The sequence below is a fragment of the Gigantopelta aegis genome, chromosome 1 (assembly GCF_016097555.1).
Source record: "Gigantopelta aegis isolate Gae_Host chromosome 1, Gae_host_genome, whole genome shotgun sequence".
Taxonomy (NCBI): Eukaryota; Metazoa; Mollusca; class Gastropoda; order Neomphalida; family Peltospiridae; genus Gigantopelta; species Gigantopelta aegis.
In genome coordinates, this window is record NC_054699.1 from 19,634,354 (window position 1) to 19,653,079 (window position 18,726).

Here is an 18,726-nt window from a genome sequence, read left to right on the forward strand (position 1 = left end):
TATTCATTACAAATGTATACATTACAATGTGTTTTAATCAGTTTACTGATGTTCTTTTATGGTAATGGTTATATCAGTGATCGAAATACTGCAGTCATCATCAACATACAGGGGCGGGATGTAGCCCAGTGGTAAAGCGTTCGCTTGATGGGCGGTCGATCCAGGATCGATCCCCGTCGGCGGACTCATTGGGCTATTTCGTGCTCCACAACTGGTGTAACAAAGGCCGTGGTATGTACTATCCTGTCTGTGGGATGGCGCATATAAAAGATCCCTTGCTGCTAATTGAAAAGAGTAGCCCATGAAGTGGCGACGGGGTTTCCTCTCAATATCTGTGTGGTCCTTAACCATGTGCCTGATGCCATATAACCGTAAATAAAATGTGTGGAGTGTGTCGTTAAATAAAACATTTCCTTCCTTCATCAACATACATATAAGTAGGTAGATTTGTTGGGGTTTTTTACCTATCAGATGTGCAATTATTTTATGTTTATACTAAAAACATTAATATAGGATTGTGTATGGTCTGACCTATTTTGATTTTGGGCAGGCAGAATTTTCAGGTAATTTTGACCCCTTGCATACAGTTTCATGATCATGTAGTCCGACTTGTACATAATAATAACACTGATTATGTTTTAAACATCACAAATGTATTATTTACACCGAACAGTGGGATCTTGGCCCGTGCTTATAAAACTTTCAGAGTCCAGACTCGATCTTTAATGACGTCAAATGCATACAATTTGTATGGCGTTATCATGACATTTGTGTCTTATACTTTTATTAGTCTCGAGTCTAGACTCTAAAACCTTTATAAGCATCAGGCCTTATATGGGTTGTATTTTCAAGAATGTAATTACAGTGAAATCCCTCAAAACTGGACCCTCCATTAACCAGACTCGTCAAAACTGGATATATTTTTTTACATAGAGAACAGAACCTCTCTAAACCGGACATGTCTTAAAACGTGGCAGGGCTAGACCTATTATCACTTCAACAAATGGCAATTATTTTTATCCCGGGGCGAGACGAGACGTAGCCCAATTGTACATCGCTCACTCGATGTGCGGTCGGTCTAGGATCGATCCCTGTCGGTGGGCCCACTGGGCTATTTCTCGTTCCAGCCAGTGCTCCACAACTGATGTAACAAAGGCGGTGGTATGTGCTATCCTGTCTGTGGGATGGTGCATATAAAAGAGTAGTCCATGAGGTGGCGACAGCGGGTTTCATCTCTCAATATCTGTGTGATCCTTAACCATACGTCCGACGCCATATAACCATAAATAAAATGTGTTGAGTGCGTTAAATAAAACATTTCCTTGCTCACACATTAAAGGGACACACCCTAGTTACGGCTAAAATTGCACTTTACTTACCATTTATTATTTAGAATATACATTTCCATTCACCTGAAGTGTTTTTTGGTAATCCTGGATTTTGTAATACCACAAAATGCATTTTTCTTATTTCTTAAAAACGCACACATGTTTGAGAAAAAAACGTTGAGCAGACAAGGTCTAATCTATTTTTAGACGGGATATTTCCATTTCAATGTCACAGACGTTGGTATACCACGTGACCGTTATCATTTTGGTTCGGTTTGTTTTCTTGTGCATGGTTTGCGCAATCAACATCCGATTTGTTGTTGTTCATTTGTGAGATTTTTCTTCACAGTTTGTGAACATTTTCAGTAACAATAAAGTTCAGACAAGTAAGTGTCTCAATACAAAACGTTACAAACCCTTAAAACCAATAATTTTGCTAAGTCTTACGATATCTGGAGAGGGGATACAACCAGGACAGAACAGTTGGAACATGTCCAGGAGAGGTGAAAAGAACGCACCCCAAGTCTGTGCGCACTCTGTGAAATTTGTTGTGACGTAGGCATTGTTGTGCTTCGAGCGACATCTACCGGTGACATCAGAATACTAACTTTCAAAATTATTTCAAGTAATTGGGACACGGGGATTCCCATGGTATTTATCGATATAAAACCTGCTTTTTCACTCCATTTGATAAAAACGTGATCTAAGTGTGTTACAGGTTTGTAGATTAACCAAATTATAATTTATTTTCGCTGGATGGAACTAGGGTGTGCGGCTTTAAGTCTTCTGTGTTGTCTTTGTATTTGTTTAAACGATAACTTTGAGAACTACAACATGGTACTTATAAATACAAACACACACACGCACAGAGAGCGTGTGTGAGAGAGGGAGAGAAAGAGAGGTCAGTCCTAAAAACTAATTTTTTCGTACATATGAAATTATTTGAAGTCGAAATCCAATTTGGGCTTCTTACAAATATTAAGACAACCACAAACATATTTAATATACAAACACTGATATTGTAAACAAGAAAATATATTTAATATGTAAGTTTAATCGTACACATATTTTATTAGTCTGAAACAACTACAATGCAGCAAACTCGGGAATGTCCCTTTAATTAAACAATGCGGATGTCACGGTGTCACCTTATGCCAGTTATTAAATAATGGGAAAGGAACATTTTATATTTTACTTCATTGTTTCAAAACATGCACGTTGTAGCAACTTTCCCCAAAAGATGTAATTAACAACTGATGATTTTAAAAAATGTGATTAATATACACATAATTATGTGCAAAAACATTTTTTGTTTAAATTTCGATTAAATCGTGTGAATTGTCATTGATAGTGACTGATATTCTGGCCTCTACCTATAAAGAAAAGTAGTTTGTTTTATTTAACGACGCCACTAGAGCACATTGATTTTTTTTATCTTATTAGCTATAGGACGTCAAACATATGGTCATTCTGACACTGTTTTTTTAGAGGAAACCCGCTGTCGCCACATAGGCTACTCTTTTACGACAGGCAGCAAGGGATCTTTATTTGCACTTCCCACAGGCAGGATAGCACAAACCATGGCCTTTGTTGAACCAGTTATGGATCACTGGTCGGTGCAAGTGGTTTACACCTACCCATTGAGCATTGCGGAGCACTCGCTTGGGGTTTGGAGTCGGTATCTGGATTAAAAATCCCATGCCTCGACTGGGATCCGAACCCAGTACCTACCAGCCTGTAGACCGATGGCCTAACCACGACGCCGGTCCTCTAATATTGTGACGGATACTTTTTGCCATCCATGAAACATAACTGAATGCAATAGGTCCATCCATTTTGAAAACTGGATAAACTCTGGAACCGTTCCTGATATTTGAATGTTCTATAAACTGTCAAAGATATATTAAAATAACATATGTAATTAATTTTAAACAAACAATTATGAAACTGCAAAAAAAATTAAAAAATGATAACACAACACTGTTATTAACATTTGTCAGTAGAGATGGAAAAAGGCAAAGCAGTTTCTCTCCTTATTGAGACACAAATGCATGTTGCACATGATGCACTTGATGTAGCACAATATCAATATATTATTTTTATTCCTAATATATATTGACAATACCGAAATACACGAGGTAATAATCTCTTTATCATATAATCTCAAGCTTAATACAACATGTTTTTGTAAACTGTACACAGAACTTTAATTCCAGTTCGCCATTACGGTTTGTACACTCGTGAAAATTTTGAAAATTATGGACGGCCCCTTAGGCCTATTGGTTATGCTACGTTAGTGTGTCTAGACACAGTGTCTGGGGGCTGTCTAAATATACACCTGCCAATCAGGAACCACAGGTACAGGCCACGGAAAGAAAATACCAATTAACTAAGAAAACACTCCGATTATTATTTCAGTAAGTGGGTTAATTTATGTACAAACCATAATACAGTTATTTCAACACTGACAATGGTGGTTTATTTTGTATTAAAGATAATATATAATTGTTGCTGGCTTACTGGGATGACTATTATTACAGAATATTGCGATGCATCCGCAAAAATCAGGTATGTTTTGTTTCTTCAGTTCGAAGACTAATTCCTGACGTGACACGTTGGGTATTACGTAACCACCAGCTCGCCAGAGGGCGTATTCAGTGGAATGATACAAAATGTCTGCGCCCGTTATATATAATAGCGGTCACATTTAACCGTTTTGTTAATTAACTATTTGATTATACTTGTTGATATTAAGCAATAATGTGCATTATATATCGTTGAATATGCATACCAGGTCAAATGCCTTGATTGTTCCTTCCTTTAACAAAATGTTGCAGTCGCAGTCAAGTGACTGGTACCCAAACAGTTGTTACTCGAACACAGTGCAAGCGTAACAAAATAAACGGTGACCAGTCTCGTCAGATCAGGGTTTTTTGTTTTTTTTTAAGGTTGCACATAACCATATTGTTTTACGAACTTCCAAATGGTTTTTTTTTGTTTGGTCTGGGTTGTTTTTTTTTTTTTTGTTTTTTTTAAAATTATATTTAAACATTACATAATAATAATGACTCCAGAGATTTATTGAGAATTGTTTTACCATGGTCCTATATTTGATGGAACTGGGAAATAAGCATAATGATAATTTATTCATAATTGTGACATATATAGGCCACTGAATGATGATTTATTGGAGTAGACTTAATTAATAAAATATTCTCGTGTCAAATTGAGAATTTTCAGTGCCACTTGCTTTTGGGAAGGGGCTTATGTCTGGTACCATAAAATATCTAGATAAATCCCTGGACCCAGGAGTATAAGTTAATAAAATAAAACAACAACATTCATTTTAATCTTCATCTTTGAACAATTTAACTTTCATTCGGGTAATTAGACTACCAACATTTCACTGGGGTTTATCATAATGGACTTTAAAACCCGTCTTATCCTACTAAAAAAACAAAAAAATATTGTAAGGAGAAAAGTAGAATAAAGAACATTTTTGAAAAAAAAACCCAACCTATTTTTGGGTGCAATTTAAAAAAACAATTGGCTTACTTGTAGTAAATTCCACAGTAGAAGAAAAAGTAATTTCCCTGTGGACTATAGTGTGCTCTCCATCCCCCCCCCCCCCCCCCCCATATAAAATTCTGACTACGCCAATGCCAAGCAATGAACGTCATCTTCCTAATACGTATTTATTTCTGAACCTTTTTTATTATTGTACACAAAAAAGTGGTGTGTGTGGAGGGGGGGGGGGGTGTCATTTCATAACATTTTAACTTCTTTTTTTTATGTTGGATCAAACTGATATTATTTGCAAAGAACATCGTTCATGGAGGCTGGGACGGACAATACTCTCAATAGGTTTATCACGGAAATACGTACGACCACACTGGTCACATTGAATGTATGCCCTTTAATGCACCAACCTAATATTATCTCGGCTTAAAGGCCTCAGTTATATCTCCCTATGACATAAAAAGTAAACAAGATACATAATTACTTATTTGATCTTACCTGATTGTCTCAGGCCTTCTAGAATATGGTGGCCCAATGCCCGAGGCCAGTGATTTTTACACTCGGACCACCAAAAAATGCGTTTACCTGTTCCCCATGGCAAGTAATAAAAAAAAGACAGAAAATAGTAATAATAAAACAACAACAACAACAACCCAAACAAACACCACCACCCCCCACCCCCCACCCCCCCAAAAAAATAAATAAATAAATCCAAACGAATAGCTACTTTCGATTTGTCGCCATATTTGCTCCGGTTAGTCGGATTAATATAAATTCAACCATGACAACAATGTGAAACAGCAGATTAATTAATGTCAACTGTAATCACACATCAAGTCTATCTTTAAATTTTACCACTATTCGCCAAAACAATGGCGAGAACTGACACAGAGTGCCCACATATCAGAAGAGGATTTGGCACACTTTAGCTTTATAATTTTAATTATATTCCTATTTCGATCGCTAAATTTGTATGCAACCGCTTTACGCTGTTCCATGTATGGCCTCAGACCACAATTAATTTCACTATGTTTTCTCATATAGCCCCAGTGGCTGTAGCACTTTTATTAATTTCACCAGGCCATTAGCAATTCACAAGAAACATTACCTGCCTGGGCCCCAATGGACACTCAAAATGACGACCTCTGTTGTCCAGCTCTTTTCCGTGTTATATCAATGTAAACAAACACACGTGGGCTAAGGGACCGAATCACACCCATTTATGTGCACTTTACACAAATTTTGCAGGACTTCAAGGTGCTCTGGGGGACAGTATGCAGTATCCAGTGTAAACCGAGTGCACATATTCACCAACTGCATCCTCTTACCTGTCAAACCCAGTGTAACAATCCAGTATACAAAGCAGCTCCCCAGCCATTAATCACATAACAAGAAAACTATATTTTCTCGCATTCGTTTCCTCTAGTCTGATGCCTATCGGACCAAAATTGTTTTCACCATGACACTCAAACTCACATATGGCATTTAAATACATATGTCAAGTTGCATACAGGCAATAAAAATAATATTTGATACCAAATATGGCTATTGGAGACTGTAAAATGGGGGACTGCATGTGCCGCAAAAGGCGGCAATCTGCGTCAAATTATTCCAAATAGTGGACTAGTAATTATGCAATAACTTTAAAGGTTACAGACATTTTTCTGAACAAAAAGAAACTTGCTCCTTATTGTGTTCTCTGCAATTGAAATATAGCAGTTAGCAGGAATATGATTTTTTTCAATTTTTTGTTTCAATTTAATTTAAATTGATACATTTTCAAAAAAATAAATCCCACAAAGTTCTCTTTTAAAAAAAAAATTAAACTTTAAAACTGTAAAATTTTGGATACTGCACACAGTCAGCATATGCCAATTACAAATTAGGACTGCTCGAGTGTCATTCTGGTGAGGGTAATTAGCAAGGTGTCTGCACACCGTAACAGGTCACACCTGAATGCAGAGGAAATGGCACCAGCCTGCAAAGATGCAGTACAGAATATGCCATGAACAAAAAAAAGCTGTCAACTGCCACTGCATTGAAATGTTTTAATGTATCAGAACTTAAGGTGACACCACACATGACCTGATATATATAAGGGTGGACATGCATACCACAATAAGTATTTCACTGTTTTATACCCTACGAGTCGCATCCATGGAAGGCAATACAAGACGAAAGACGCAGTTCAAGAAGGGACATGAACCTAGGAATAAGGGTAAAACTCTGCTGCATGAACATGCAAGTCCAGAATCTCACACTGAGAAGTTGCGACCAGTAGTCCGGATGAATATAGACGAGTTTGCCTTGGTCACGAAGTCGAGTTCCACTTCAGCCACCATATCCACTCCAGATTGCGAAGGTGCGTCACAGCCAGTCCGCCTGCTACGTCCCATTACGAGTACATGTACTGCATCTGAAATGAAAGAAGAACAACAGTGTAAAGACAAAGAAGGCATGAGAATAATGGACAATGACAGAATGGTAGATGCATGGAATGCAGCTTTCAGATACCACTCAACATCTTCCCCTCAGTGCGACGAGCCTGAAATGCAAATATTAAAAGAGGTTAAGTGGGGTCTTTGTTGGAAAATCACACTACACTGTGTGAATTGTGACTTCACTGCTCCTGAAAGCAAATTGTACAATGAGGTGAAGACAAATAAACCTGGCCCAAATGCAGCAAAAACTAATGTGGGTCTTGCTATCGGTCTCCAAGATACTCCCGTCGGCAATACGAGAGCGAGAGTGCTATTGGCAGGCATGGACATTCCACCGCCGTGTCGGAGCAGCATGCAGAGAACATCATACAAGGTATCAACGGCTGTAACAGATCTAAATGAAAAAGATATGGCACAAAAAGTTGAGCTACTGAAAGACATTAACATGAAACGTGGAAATGAACGTGATGAAATTAACATAGCCATGGATGGGAGATACAACTCCACGACAATAACAAGTCGGAAGAAACCGGGTCAGAATGCATGACAAGCTATACGACTTGCGTGTGAAACAATGACTGAAAGAAAATTCATTGTAAGTGCCTGCTTCCAGAATAAACTTTGTTGGACCGGAGCCTGGTTAACAAACAAAGGTATTCATGTGACGTGTCCCGGTGGTCATCCTGACTGCACAGCAAACTTTCCGCCATTTGCTCCGCTGTCGGAATATGAGATGGGAAAAGATATCGGAACAGACTTGGCTCTACAAGGTATTCTCATAAAATACGTCACAGTAGATGGAGATTCCAGATCATCTGCTGGAGTTGATAGTGCTTTGAAACTTCTAGATCCAATGTGGAAAGTGCAGCGGCTAGCTGATCCAACCAACTTAGGTCAGAGTCAGTTTCGTAAGTGTTACAAAGCTAACTTCAGTCCCGACATGTTTACTGGGTCCACCCGTGAACAAAAGCGTGAAGCACAGAAGGTATTCAGCCAGGATATGAAAGCAAGGTGCAGTTTAATTCTTAAAGAACTGATGAAACTACACGCTGGTGATATCAGTATACTGAAACGAAACTTACCAAAGGTCCTGCAATCGACACTTTCGTGCTAAGGTGGTGACTGTTCAAAGTGTTTGCGGTACTCAGTCGTCTGCAGTGGAGGAATAACGAACAACTGGTGGCACCGATCCATGTTCCTGGTTACACACAGAATCACAGCTGAATATGAATGAAAATGACAAAATGTTAGTACTGGAACTTCTGAAGATTAAACTAAGTATTTCAGCTGTAGAGCAAATGAAACTGTATACAGACACACAGAAATGTGAGGCTGCGAACCGTTCTCTCGGTGTTTCCTTACCTAAGAATGTGAACTATTCACGAACGATGACTGAGAGAGCTGCATCCACCATCCACAGGCTGAACAACACCCCGGGAACATCGACAGGTGGTTAAAAGGCACTTAGTCCAGCAAGGAAGTAAAATTAGAGATCACTTACAATATAGACATTTGCACAGAGATCAACAAGAAAGGATTATTAGATATTGACAGTCAAAGAGCAAACAACTCATGTGACCACAGTTATTCAAAGTAATTTTTGTCACAAACTTTCAAGTGCAATAGGGACTTAAGACAATAGGTACAACCTTAACACAAAATTCAAAATGGCTATGTGACAGGTGCAAGCACAAAGGATGTTATCATTAAAGACGTTCTGGTGGTGTAGCTGGTGCTCAAGTTAACTTTGTTGGTGATATGCCTCTCAAGTCAAAGAAAGAAGTGTTCCTGGCTACTCAACAAACAAGCAGAGATTTATTAATTTATTGAGCAAGAAATTGCAGGATACTGGTTGTAAAACACTTCACACTGAAGGTAACGCGGATCTCCTCATTGTGCAAACAGCAGTCAACAGTGCTAGCAAATGTACAATTACTGTGATTGGAGAAGATACATATCTACTTATCCTACTGTGCTTCCATGCCAAGCCAACTTCATTTGGTCCTTTGTCAAGTCAGAAGTACAGAAAACAACAATAGATACGAGACTTTGGAATATCCCTAAGCTACAACAAGCTTTAGATCCAGAAATATGCTGGCTTAATTCTACCATTTATTCATGCTGTTGCAAGTTGTAACACAACGTCACATCTCTTTGGGATTGGGAAAGGAGTGGCTCTGAAGAAAGTGAGAAGTGACATTTCAGAAAACAAGCTGAAGTATTCTCCCAGGTTGTCAAAAGAAAAAAACATTGCAGCTGGTGAGGAGGCTCTGACTTTGTTGTGTGGTGGGATGTCAAGTGAAGGCTTAGATGCCCTGCGATACCGCCGGTTTTGTAAAACAATGTCGACTAGTTCTTCCTTTGTACAGGTCCATACATGTCCACCAACATCAGGTGCAGCACGCTACCACAGTGCCCCTGTGTATCTTCAAGTTAGACAGTGGATGGGAACACCAGAGTGATATGGTGCAACTGTAAAACAGACTGTGATACTAAATGGTGTACTTGTAAAAAGCATGGCATGGAATGTTCTTTTGGCTGTGGAGCGTGTAAATGTGTCAGCTGCTCAAATGCATCAAGACTTTCTGATGACCATGCTGACAATGTCAACGATGACATGTAACTTGATATGGTATATTTAATGTGTGATTGATATTATTTTATCTATGAATAGCATAATGAACAATCATGATCATAAGCATATTACAGGCTTTGGGTACACGAAATATGTTTTCAGTGGGAATTAGTCATTCCGAGAATCTGATAATATCGGTATAATATATTTCATGAATTCAGTTCTTTACTGAGTTATGTACATGTAATATGTATTTGATGCATTAACTCATGCTGTCATTGCAATCAAAATAATTTCTTTTACAATTTGAGTTTTTTTTGTGGGTAAATGGCACACTCCTGACTTGCAAAATGCCATTTTGACTCTGCCTTGATACAATTATGACTGTGATATCATTTTGTCATTCAGATTATGAGAAAAGGGAGGCTGTTTGTGCTTAAAATAGAATTCACTTCAGGATATCAGTAAACAAATACTTAAAATCAGACAATTCTATCAATTAATATATTGAAAATAGAATTTTGTAGTAAAAAGTAGCGGCCATCTTGTAAAATAGCCGACATCTTCAAATTTCAAGTTGCCCGTCAATTTAGTTTGAAAAGTGACCCAGTGAGAATGTTAATGTCAAGTTTCATGTGTATATCACTATTTCAAAAAAAACTTTTGTTAATCCATCAATTAAAAAGCCAGCTAGTGTTGGACTTCATATTGAAAGACCGGCCTTGGAGGTGTCGTGGTTAGGCCATCGGTCAACAGGCTGGTAGGTACTGGGTTCCGATCCCAGTCGAGGCATGGGATTTTTAATCCTGATACCGACTCCAAACCCTGAGTGATTGCTCCGCAAGGCTCAATGGGTAGGTGTAAACCACTTACACCGACCAGTGATCCATAACTGGTTCAACAAAGGCCATGGTTTGTGCTATCCTGCCTGTGGGAAGTGCAAATAAAAGATCCCTTGCTGCTAATCGGAAAGAGTAGCCCATGAAGTGGCGACAGCGGGTTTCCTCTCAAAATCTGTGTGGTCCTTAACCATATGTCTGATGCCATATAACCGTAAATAAAATGTGGTGAGTGCATCGTTAAATAAAACATTTCTTTCTTTCTTTCATATTGAAAGTACCGGCCTTGATGGCGTCGTGGTTAGGCCATCGGTCTACAGGCTGGTAGGTACTGGGTTCGGATCCCAGTCGAGGCATGGGATTTTTAATCCAGATACTGACTCAAAACCCTGAGTGAGTGCTCCGCAAGGCTCAATGGGTAGATGTAAACCACTTGCACCGACCAGTGCTCCATAACTGGTTCAACAAAGGCCATGGTTTGTGCTATCCTGCCTGTGGGAAGTGCAAATAAAAGATCCCTTGCTGCTAATCAGAAAGAGTAGCCCATGTAGTGGCGACAGCAGGTTTCCTCTCAAAATCTGTGTTGTCCTTAACCATATGTCTGATGCCATATAACCGTAAATAAAATGTGTCGAGTGCGTCGTTAAATAAAACATTTCTTTCTTTTCATATTGAAAGTCCGATATAGCCCCTATTCAAAGCCAATTTTAAGAATGTTCCTCTCCTTCGATCTATCTACATTTTTTATGTTATTCTGAAATCTCCTGTAATCATTACAATCAAAATAATTTCTTTTGCAATTATTTTCAAGTTTGGCTATTTGTTCAGTAAATTGACTGGACTATACATGTTATCAAAAGACAGGATGATAGTTAATACAGTAAAAAATTGCTGAGGAAATTGTTCTGAAATAGGTTCTCTTTAAAGGAGCTCATCATGGATTTAGTGGGCCTTGTTTCTCTAAATGTGCATTATAAATGAAACTTACATTCATTTGGAATACCAAACCTAGTTATTGTATGATCCAAAATATTTTAATTGAACTACGATCGAGGGAATTCCATGATACGCTTATTTTTTTAAATTTGGAACTCTTCTTGTGATGAGACATGAAAAATACGGAAAAACAGACTCGTAGTGATGAGGCTATATATATACAACAACTGTATAATGTATTTTTAGATTTTATATAAACGATCGCCATGTATAGAAACTTGGCAAATGAGGGCCAGCTATATACATGACAAATAATAAAACATATTATTTCATGACGAAAATAACTGCGAATACGCTGAAATAAAATAATAAACAGTCAGAACTCAGAACATGAACTCACCATTTATTATTATTATTATTATTGTTATTAGGCGCATGTGCAAATTATTTTGACTGGTTTGCAAAGTGGTATTTCGGTTTTATTGTATAGCGTAAAAAACCCAGAGTATTGTTGCATGTTTTGTCGTCCAAAGGTTGGCTAATTATTACTTAACCCAGTTGAATCCAGTTCTACGTGCAGGGACAAGTTAAGCCTGCCGTTTGTGCGTGTGTGCACGCACGTTAATCTTGCATTTTTATAGCCAAAACTCCTCCAGATAACACTGCCCCTCCACCCCAAAAAGGTAGTAGTAGGCTAATAATAATAATAATAATAGTAGTAGTAGCAGTAGAAGTAATAATAGTAGTAGTAATAATAATTGTGTATTATTATTATTATTATTATTACATGTATTATAATTTTGGTAAAATCATGTTGCAGTGACCTCCCCCCAAACCCCCCCCCCCAGTAACAACAACAAATCTGCCCCCAAATAAACAATAGCCTACAAAACAAGTCCACACACCAATACACACGCACAACCAAAAACATAACCCAGACTAACACGCACATTTGAAGAAAAAAACGTTTTATTTATGTACATATACCAGTGGCGTATGAAGGTGGCAATGGGGGGGGGGGGGGGGGGGGGGGGGCGGGAAAGAGATGTACACACACACACACACACACACACAGAGAGAGAGGTGGCGCAGGAACGTGCTAAAAAGTGTGGGGAGGGGGCCACACTTTTATATTTACACACTTTTACACTCACTATTATAAAGCAAAATATCTGAAAAGTGTGTGTGTGTGTGGGGGGGGGGGGGGCACTTATATATATATATATATTTATTTATATAATATTAATAACTGCAGTTAGATAGCTACACATGAAATTGTGTCCGTTACACTATGTCCGTCTAACAATGACATTGGACTTGCTGTTCCAATTTGTTTGCGAGTCCGACAGAAGAAACCTTATCGTTAGGCGAGGAAGTGAATTTCTGTATCGTTCGTTTCATTATTAACTACTGCAAAGGTCGTAGTTAATAATGCAGCTAGCGGTACAGAAAATCGCAGCTAGTCATTTAGTCAAGTTAATGTACACTTCCATTTGTACACAGTGATATATACACAAACACATGCATATTACTTGCAACTATCAAAACTTTATTAAGGTGCCGTTTTAATGAGTTAATCATCATGTTACGTGTCCGTAAGTATTTTTGTTGAGCACAATACGTATTGTATATTTCGATTTATTTAAACACTGAGCTGTCAACCTGTGACAATTCTTAGGCGTGAGAAAATTAGAAGTCGGTGGGGGGGGGGGGGGGGGGCAAGGACTGCAGGCTCTTGGTCAGATCCAGGTCCCAAGCCCTGATCAAGGGATCCATAGGGCTAATCACCCCGGGTAAAACAAGGTTTTTGTTTGTTTATTGAAGCCCAAAATGGAGATATCTAAAAATCGAGAGAGTGCAGGTTTTAGTAATTATTTAGTAATTATTACGCTTAATGTTAAACCATATAAGTCGGTCATCAGTAGTGATTGTTGGTACAGCACAGAGGGCAGGCTTCATATGCTGTATTACTACTTAGGTAAGGGCCAATCCATGTCAATGATTTAAGCCAGGACATGACATTCTGACTCTTATGATCTCCTTCACTAAAAGTCCTTTTTAAATGGAGATGCAGTTTTGTCATTTATAGACTCAATACATATAGTAGTATAACTATGCCTGGCCAAATTTAGTTTTTTGTAGAAAAAAAATGACGTAAAAAGTGAGAATTAAAATTAGCCAGGACATGATGGAAATGGATATCATGTTTTTAACACTGCAGTCAATTCCAAAACTCTGCTCTCCTGGTAGAATGTTTGCTTATTGAAATACACTGTTTAACACAATATCCAGTCTATTTCTGAAATCCATATAGCAATTTACTAAAAAGTTATTCTTTATGATGTAATATTTACTTTTTAAAATTTCAGTACGAGCCAAGATGTGACAAGCTAGAACATGACTTTTTGTCCAGTTCACTTAAACTACTAATAAATGATATGTATATCAAATACTACTAATGAAACACTGCCAGTTTTATGAAAACAATAATATTTACTTGTTTTAAGTGTTTTTATCATCAAAATAAGTGCATAAAAATTTAATTGTGAAAAAACTAAACATTGTTGTCATACAATATTCATAAAAATTAATATACTTTTATAACCAATGACATACTGTCAACAAGATTGTTTATCCTGATGTTGCTAAGTCTGGTAATTTTTGTCTTACCTTTACGTACAAAGTAAAATATAGGTACATGTAGACGTATTACCTTTTTCATTGGCTGCGGCTTCAACATTTGCATTTAGTTCAACATTGAATTTCATATTTACATGTACATTGTACATATCATGGGCGGATCCAGGAAATATTTTTAGGGGGGTACCAAAAAAGAAGGGCACATTGACTCGTCAAAAGGGCACCTTACTACAAGTTTTGATATTTACAATTAATATGAATTCCTACAGTTCTACGTCATAATATACTAGCAATAATGAAGTAAATTGGCGTCACTCGCGTTAGAACCTCAATGGGGCCCCATTGAGACTCAATAACACAGACACATATCTGCAAGCTTGCGCATGTACACAAAAATCTTGATTTCATTTATCTACAATATAATTATTGTTTACTTAAAAAAATAATAATTCTACAAACAAAAAGGGCACTTGGACATTTTGAGGGCACTTGAACAATTTGGGGGGGGGGACGCGTCCCCCTGGTCCCCCCCCCCCTTGGATCCGCCCATGGTTAAATATATATGAATGTTCACCTCAAAGCTTGTTTTTCAACTTTATTAATTTAAAAGTTTAATTTTTTCAAGTTCAATTTTTTTGTTAACATGCATTGAGATGAATGTTTACAGATACAACTACATGTATCAATAACACTGAATACATTTATGGTGAGCAAGACATTTAATTCTATAGAATTCTTGTTTGCAATTTACAATGTAGCATATATTTTTCAATTAATATACAGTGAAACTCCTCAATACCGGACATCCATGGGACCAAGTAAATTGTCCGGTTTTCAGGGGTCTGCCTGGACGGAAATACCTTCCGTTCTTCATAAAATAGGGAAAGTGTTAAAGTGTTTTAAAACAAGAACAAGAATATGTTGGAAAATGGTGCATTTAGAAAAATAAAAACATCCATGGGAGTAATATTGAATAAAAAATACATTAAAAAAAGTCCACAAATTGTCAATCAATCGATAAATCAGCCTACGTTGAGAAACGTATCCATCGATGTCTGTTGTCTTTCACATCTGTGTTTAACAATGGTTGCCTGCGTTAAACTTTATAATTCCTGTACATGCAATTGGAAACGTTCATCTTTCTGTATTGCAAAGTCCTTTAAAATCTGAAGCATGTTCAACACGTCAGGATAGCTGAGATCGTTTCCCGGAACAGATACATCTTGTTCGGATTCGTTGTCGCTTCCGTCATTGGGTATTTCGTCCCCACGGAAGTTGGCCACTAGTTCTCTCTCCCACTCGTTTGTGCAGTCTTCAATCGGCACGTCATCGTCGAAGCTGGTCAAGATGTCAGTGTCCACGTCGGCAGTGACGAGTTCGCGTGCTAGTCGTGATAACGGAATGTCGTCGTCATCGTCTTCAAGCACCGATTCGTCGGTCGGCGAGAAACCAGCGACGGCGAAACACTTGCTGATCGTACTCGGCTTCGTTTCGTTCCAAGCCCGTGAAATCCAGTGAATAGCGTCCAGCAGTGTCAGCTGTTTACACAGGTCAGATGCATTCCCGACAACGAGAACTCTCCTTTCGTTTGTGGCAGAGGTTCGTATGTGTCCTGGTGTGGCTCACAAAGTAGCTGGCGAACATCCCCAATGTTGATCTTGACCAGCCTCGAGTAGCGAGTTGGTAGTTTGCCTGCCTGCAGTGACCAAGGCTGTCCAGGGAGCGGATCTTCTGTTGGGAGGTGAAGTAGGTGTCGGCGGTTGTGTCGGCGGACTTGGCTTGGCTGGTTGGTCGCCTGGAGACACAATCGCCTTCCGTTTTCCAACGGCCACAAGACGGGCCTGGGACTCTACAGCGGCACTCTTCCTGGGTGGGGGTGGCATCGCTGGAATCCCGGGGGTTGAAGTCATCGGAGTTGTGGGGGGCGATTCCATCAGGGCCTGGTTCAGGTCCGAGACCGCCACTGGCGAGTCGACAGCTGGATCCGGCAGAGCTGGAATATCTGGCCTCGCTGGTGTTGACCGGTGCATGGGGTGAACTACGGGAAAAGTCGCCGCCGGTAGTTGAGCTACCGGTTTTGACCTCCCCCGGTCCGCCCCTGGCGCGTCCGTCTTCCTCCTCCTCCTCCTGGGTGGTTTCTTCGCTGGGTCACCGTACACCAAGGTCACGGTTGCCCGTGGCCCGGTGTACGTGATGCGTTATTCCATAAGCACTCCGTAGGAAGCAATGAGCCCCCCCCCCAGGTGGGGGGGGGGGGGTAGCTCGAGAGAGCAGGCGCATACGTCCTGCTTCATCTTTGCAAAAATTACGAGTGCAAGAATCGACTGCACAAGATAACGGGCAACGGGCAACTGTATTTACGTGCCCCTATCCACAGAGGTTCAGGCACGCCCACTACGGATTTAGCCTCTGACTTCGCCAGTGACTAACTCCGGAGCAGGGGGGGGGGGGGGGGGTAAGTTTGAGGTGGGCGGAATTTGGAAAAAAGCCATTTAGTAAGCGCGGACCAAATAGCAGACACTTCATAAACTTGAAGTAACACCGAGTGGGAGCCGTGTTCTGATTGGCTGAATTTCGATTCCTCGGTGAAGCCTGTTTTTTACCTAAGTCTACAAAGAGTACTGCATACCAAAACATGTCTGGACTAATTTTTTAGCCAAAAATAGTTAAGACTGCTCGGCCGAAAAGTTTTTAAGGTGATTTTGAGCAATTGAACGGGCGCCAAAATAAAATGCGTTAGACTACTTATAAAAAAATAAACATAAGAATTTAGAACTGCTTACAAAACATTTAAAGTCTAACTAGCCCAATAAAAGAGGTTACTCACGGAGGCAAAGGAGGTTGGTAGAGGGGATGTCGACAAGGAGAGCTGATGAAGAGGGACGAATCCAGATGGTGGAGGGCTTGCCGGTATGTGGACTTGGCGATGTTCTCGATGATTGGACGGTAATCTTCCCCGGCAACGGTCTTGATGACACGGTGGATGGTCGGGTTGTCCATTTCATCGAGAAGAATCCCTTGGTGGAAAAGTCCCCTCCGGCGGACAGTAAGGCAGATCCCTCCCCCATCTTTCATAGTAATCCTCCGCACCGAAAACTCTCCTTCCGTTAGCGGCAGAGGTTCGTAGGTATTCGGACCAGGTTCACAAAGGAGCCGACGGACATCCCCGATGTTGATCTTGACCAGCCTTGAGTAGCGCGATGGTAGCTTGCCAGACTGTAGTGTCCAAGGCTGGCCGATGGTCGGATCATCTATCGGCGGTGAGGTTGGTGTAGGCGGTTGGGTCGGCGGACTTGGCTTGTCTGGTTGATCGCCTGGGGACACAACCGCCTTTCGTTTTCCAACGGCCACAAGACGGGCCTGGGTTTCTACAGCGCCACTCTTCCTGGGTGGGGGTGGCATCGCTGGAAACCCGGAGGCTGAAGGCTTCGGAGATGTGGGGGGCGATTCCATCAGGGCCCGGTTAAGGTCCGTGTCCGGCTTCGCCACTGGCAAGTCAACATCTGGATCCTGCAGGGCTGTAACAGCTGGTCTCGCTGGTGTAGACTGGGGCTTGGGGCGTACAACGGAAGAAGTCGCCGCCGGTAGTTGAGCTACCGGTTTTGACCTCCCCCGGTCCGCCCCTGGCGCGTCCGTCTTCCTCCTCCTCCTCCTCCTAGGTAGCTTCCTCGCTGGTTGACCGTACACCAAGGTCACGGTTGCCCGTGGCCCGGTGTACGTGACGCGGTACTCCAATAACACTCCGTAAGAAGCGATGAGTCCCCCCAGGTGGGGGGGGGGGGGGGGGGGTAGCTCGAGAGAGCAGGCGCACACGTCCTGCTTCATCTTAGCTCAAATCGGAATGCACAAGATAACGGGCAACGGGCAACTATATTTACGTGCCCCTATCCACGAGGGTTCAGGCACGCCCACTACGGAATTAGCCTCTGACTTCGCCAGTGACTGACTCCGGAGCAGGGGGGGGGGGGGGGGGGGGGGGTAAGTTTGAGGTGGGCGGAATTTGGAAAAAAGCCATTTAGTAAGCGCGGACCGAATAGCAGACACATCATAAACAAGAAGTAACACCGAGTGGGAGCCGTGTTCTGATTGGCTGAATTTCGATTCCTCGGTGAAGCCTGTTTTTTACCTAAGTCTACAAAGAGTACTGCATACCGATACATGTCTGGACTCTGAAATTTTAGCCAAAAATGGTTAAGACTGCTCGGCCGAAAAGTTTTAAGGTGATTTTGAGCAATTGAACGGGCGCCAAAGTAAAATGCGTTAGACTATTTATAAAAAAATAAACATAAGAATTTTGAACTGCTTCCGAAACATTTAAAGTCTAACAAGATAACGGAGCATGTGTCGGCGGTACCTGGCTTTAAAGGCGCGAATAATCCCCTGGTCAAGAGGCTGAAGGTGTGAAGTTGTGTTCGCGGGTAGATATTTCAAAGTAACATTTGAAAATG

At 40.5% G+C, this 18,726-nt stretch overlaps 1 protein-coding gene across 1 annotated transcript; it reads right to left on the reverse strand.

Moving 5' to 3' along the window:
- Positions 1 to 7,203: 7,203 nt before the first annotated feature.
- On the reverse strand, positions 7,204 to 18,103 carry LOC121370338 (extensin-like). Its single transcript, XM_041495529.1, has 3 exons — positions 17,106 to 18,103; positions 8,371 to 8,508; positions 7,204 to 7,263 (listed from the first exon to the last, which is right to left on the reverse strand). Exons 1-2 carry the CDS (start codon positions 18,101 to 18,103, stop codon positions 8,433 to 8,435), a joined length of 1,074 nt encoding a protein of 357 aa, XP_041351463.1. The 3' UTR covers positions 7,204 to 7,263; positions 8,371 to 8,432.
- Between the last annotated feature and the right edge of the window lie 623 nt (positions 18,104 to 18,726).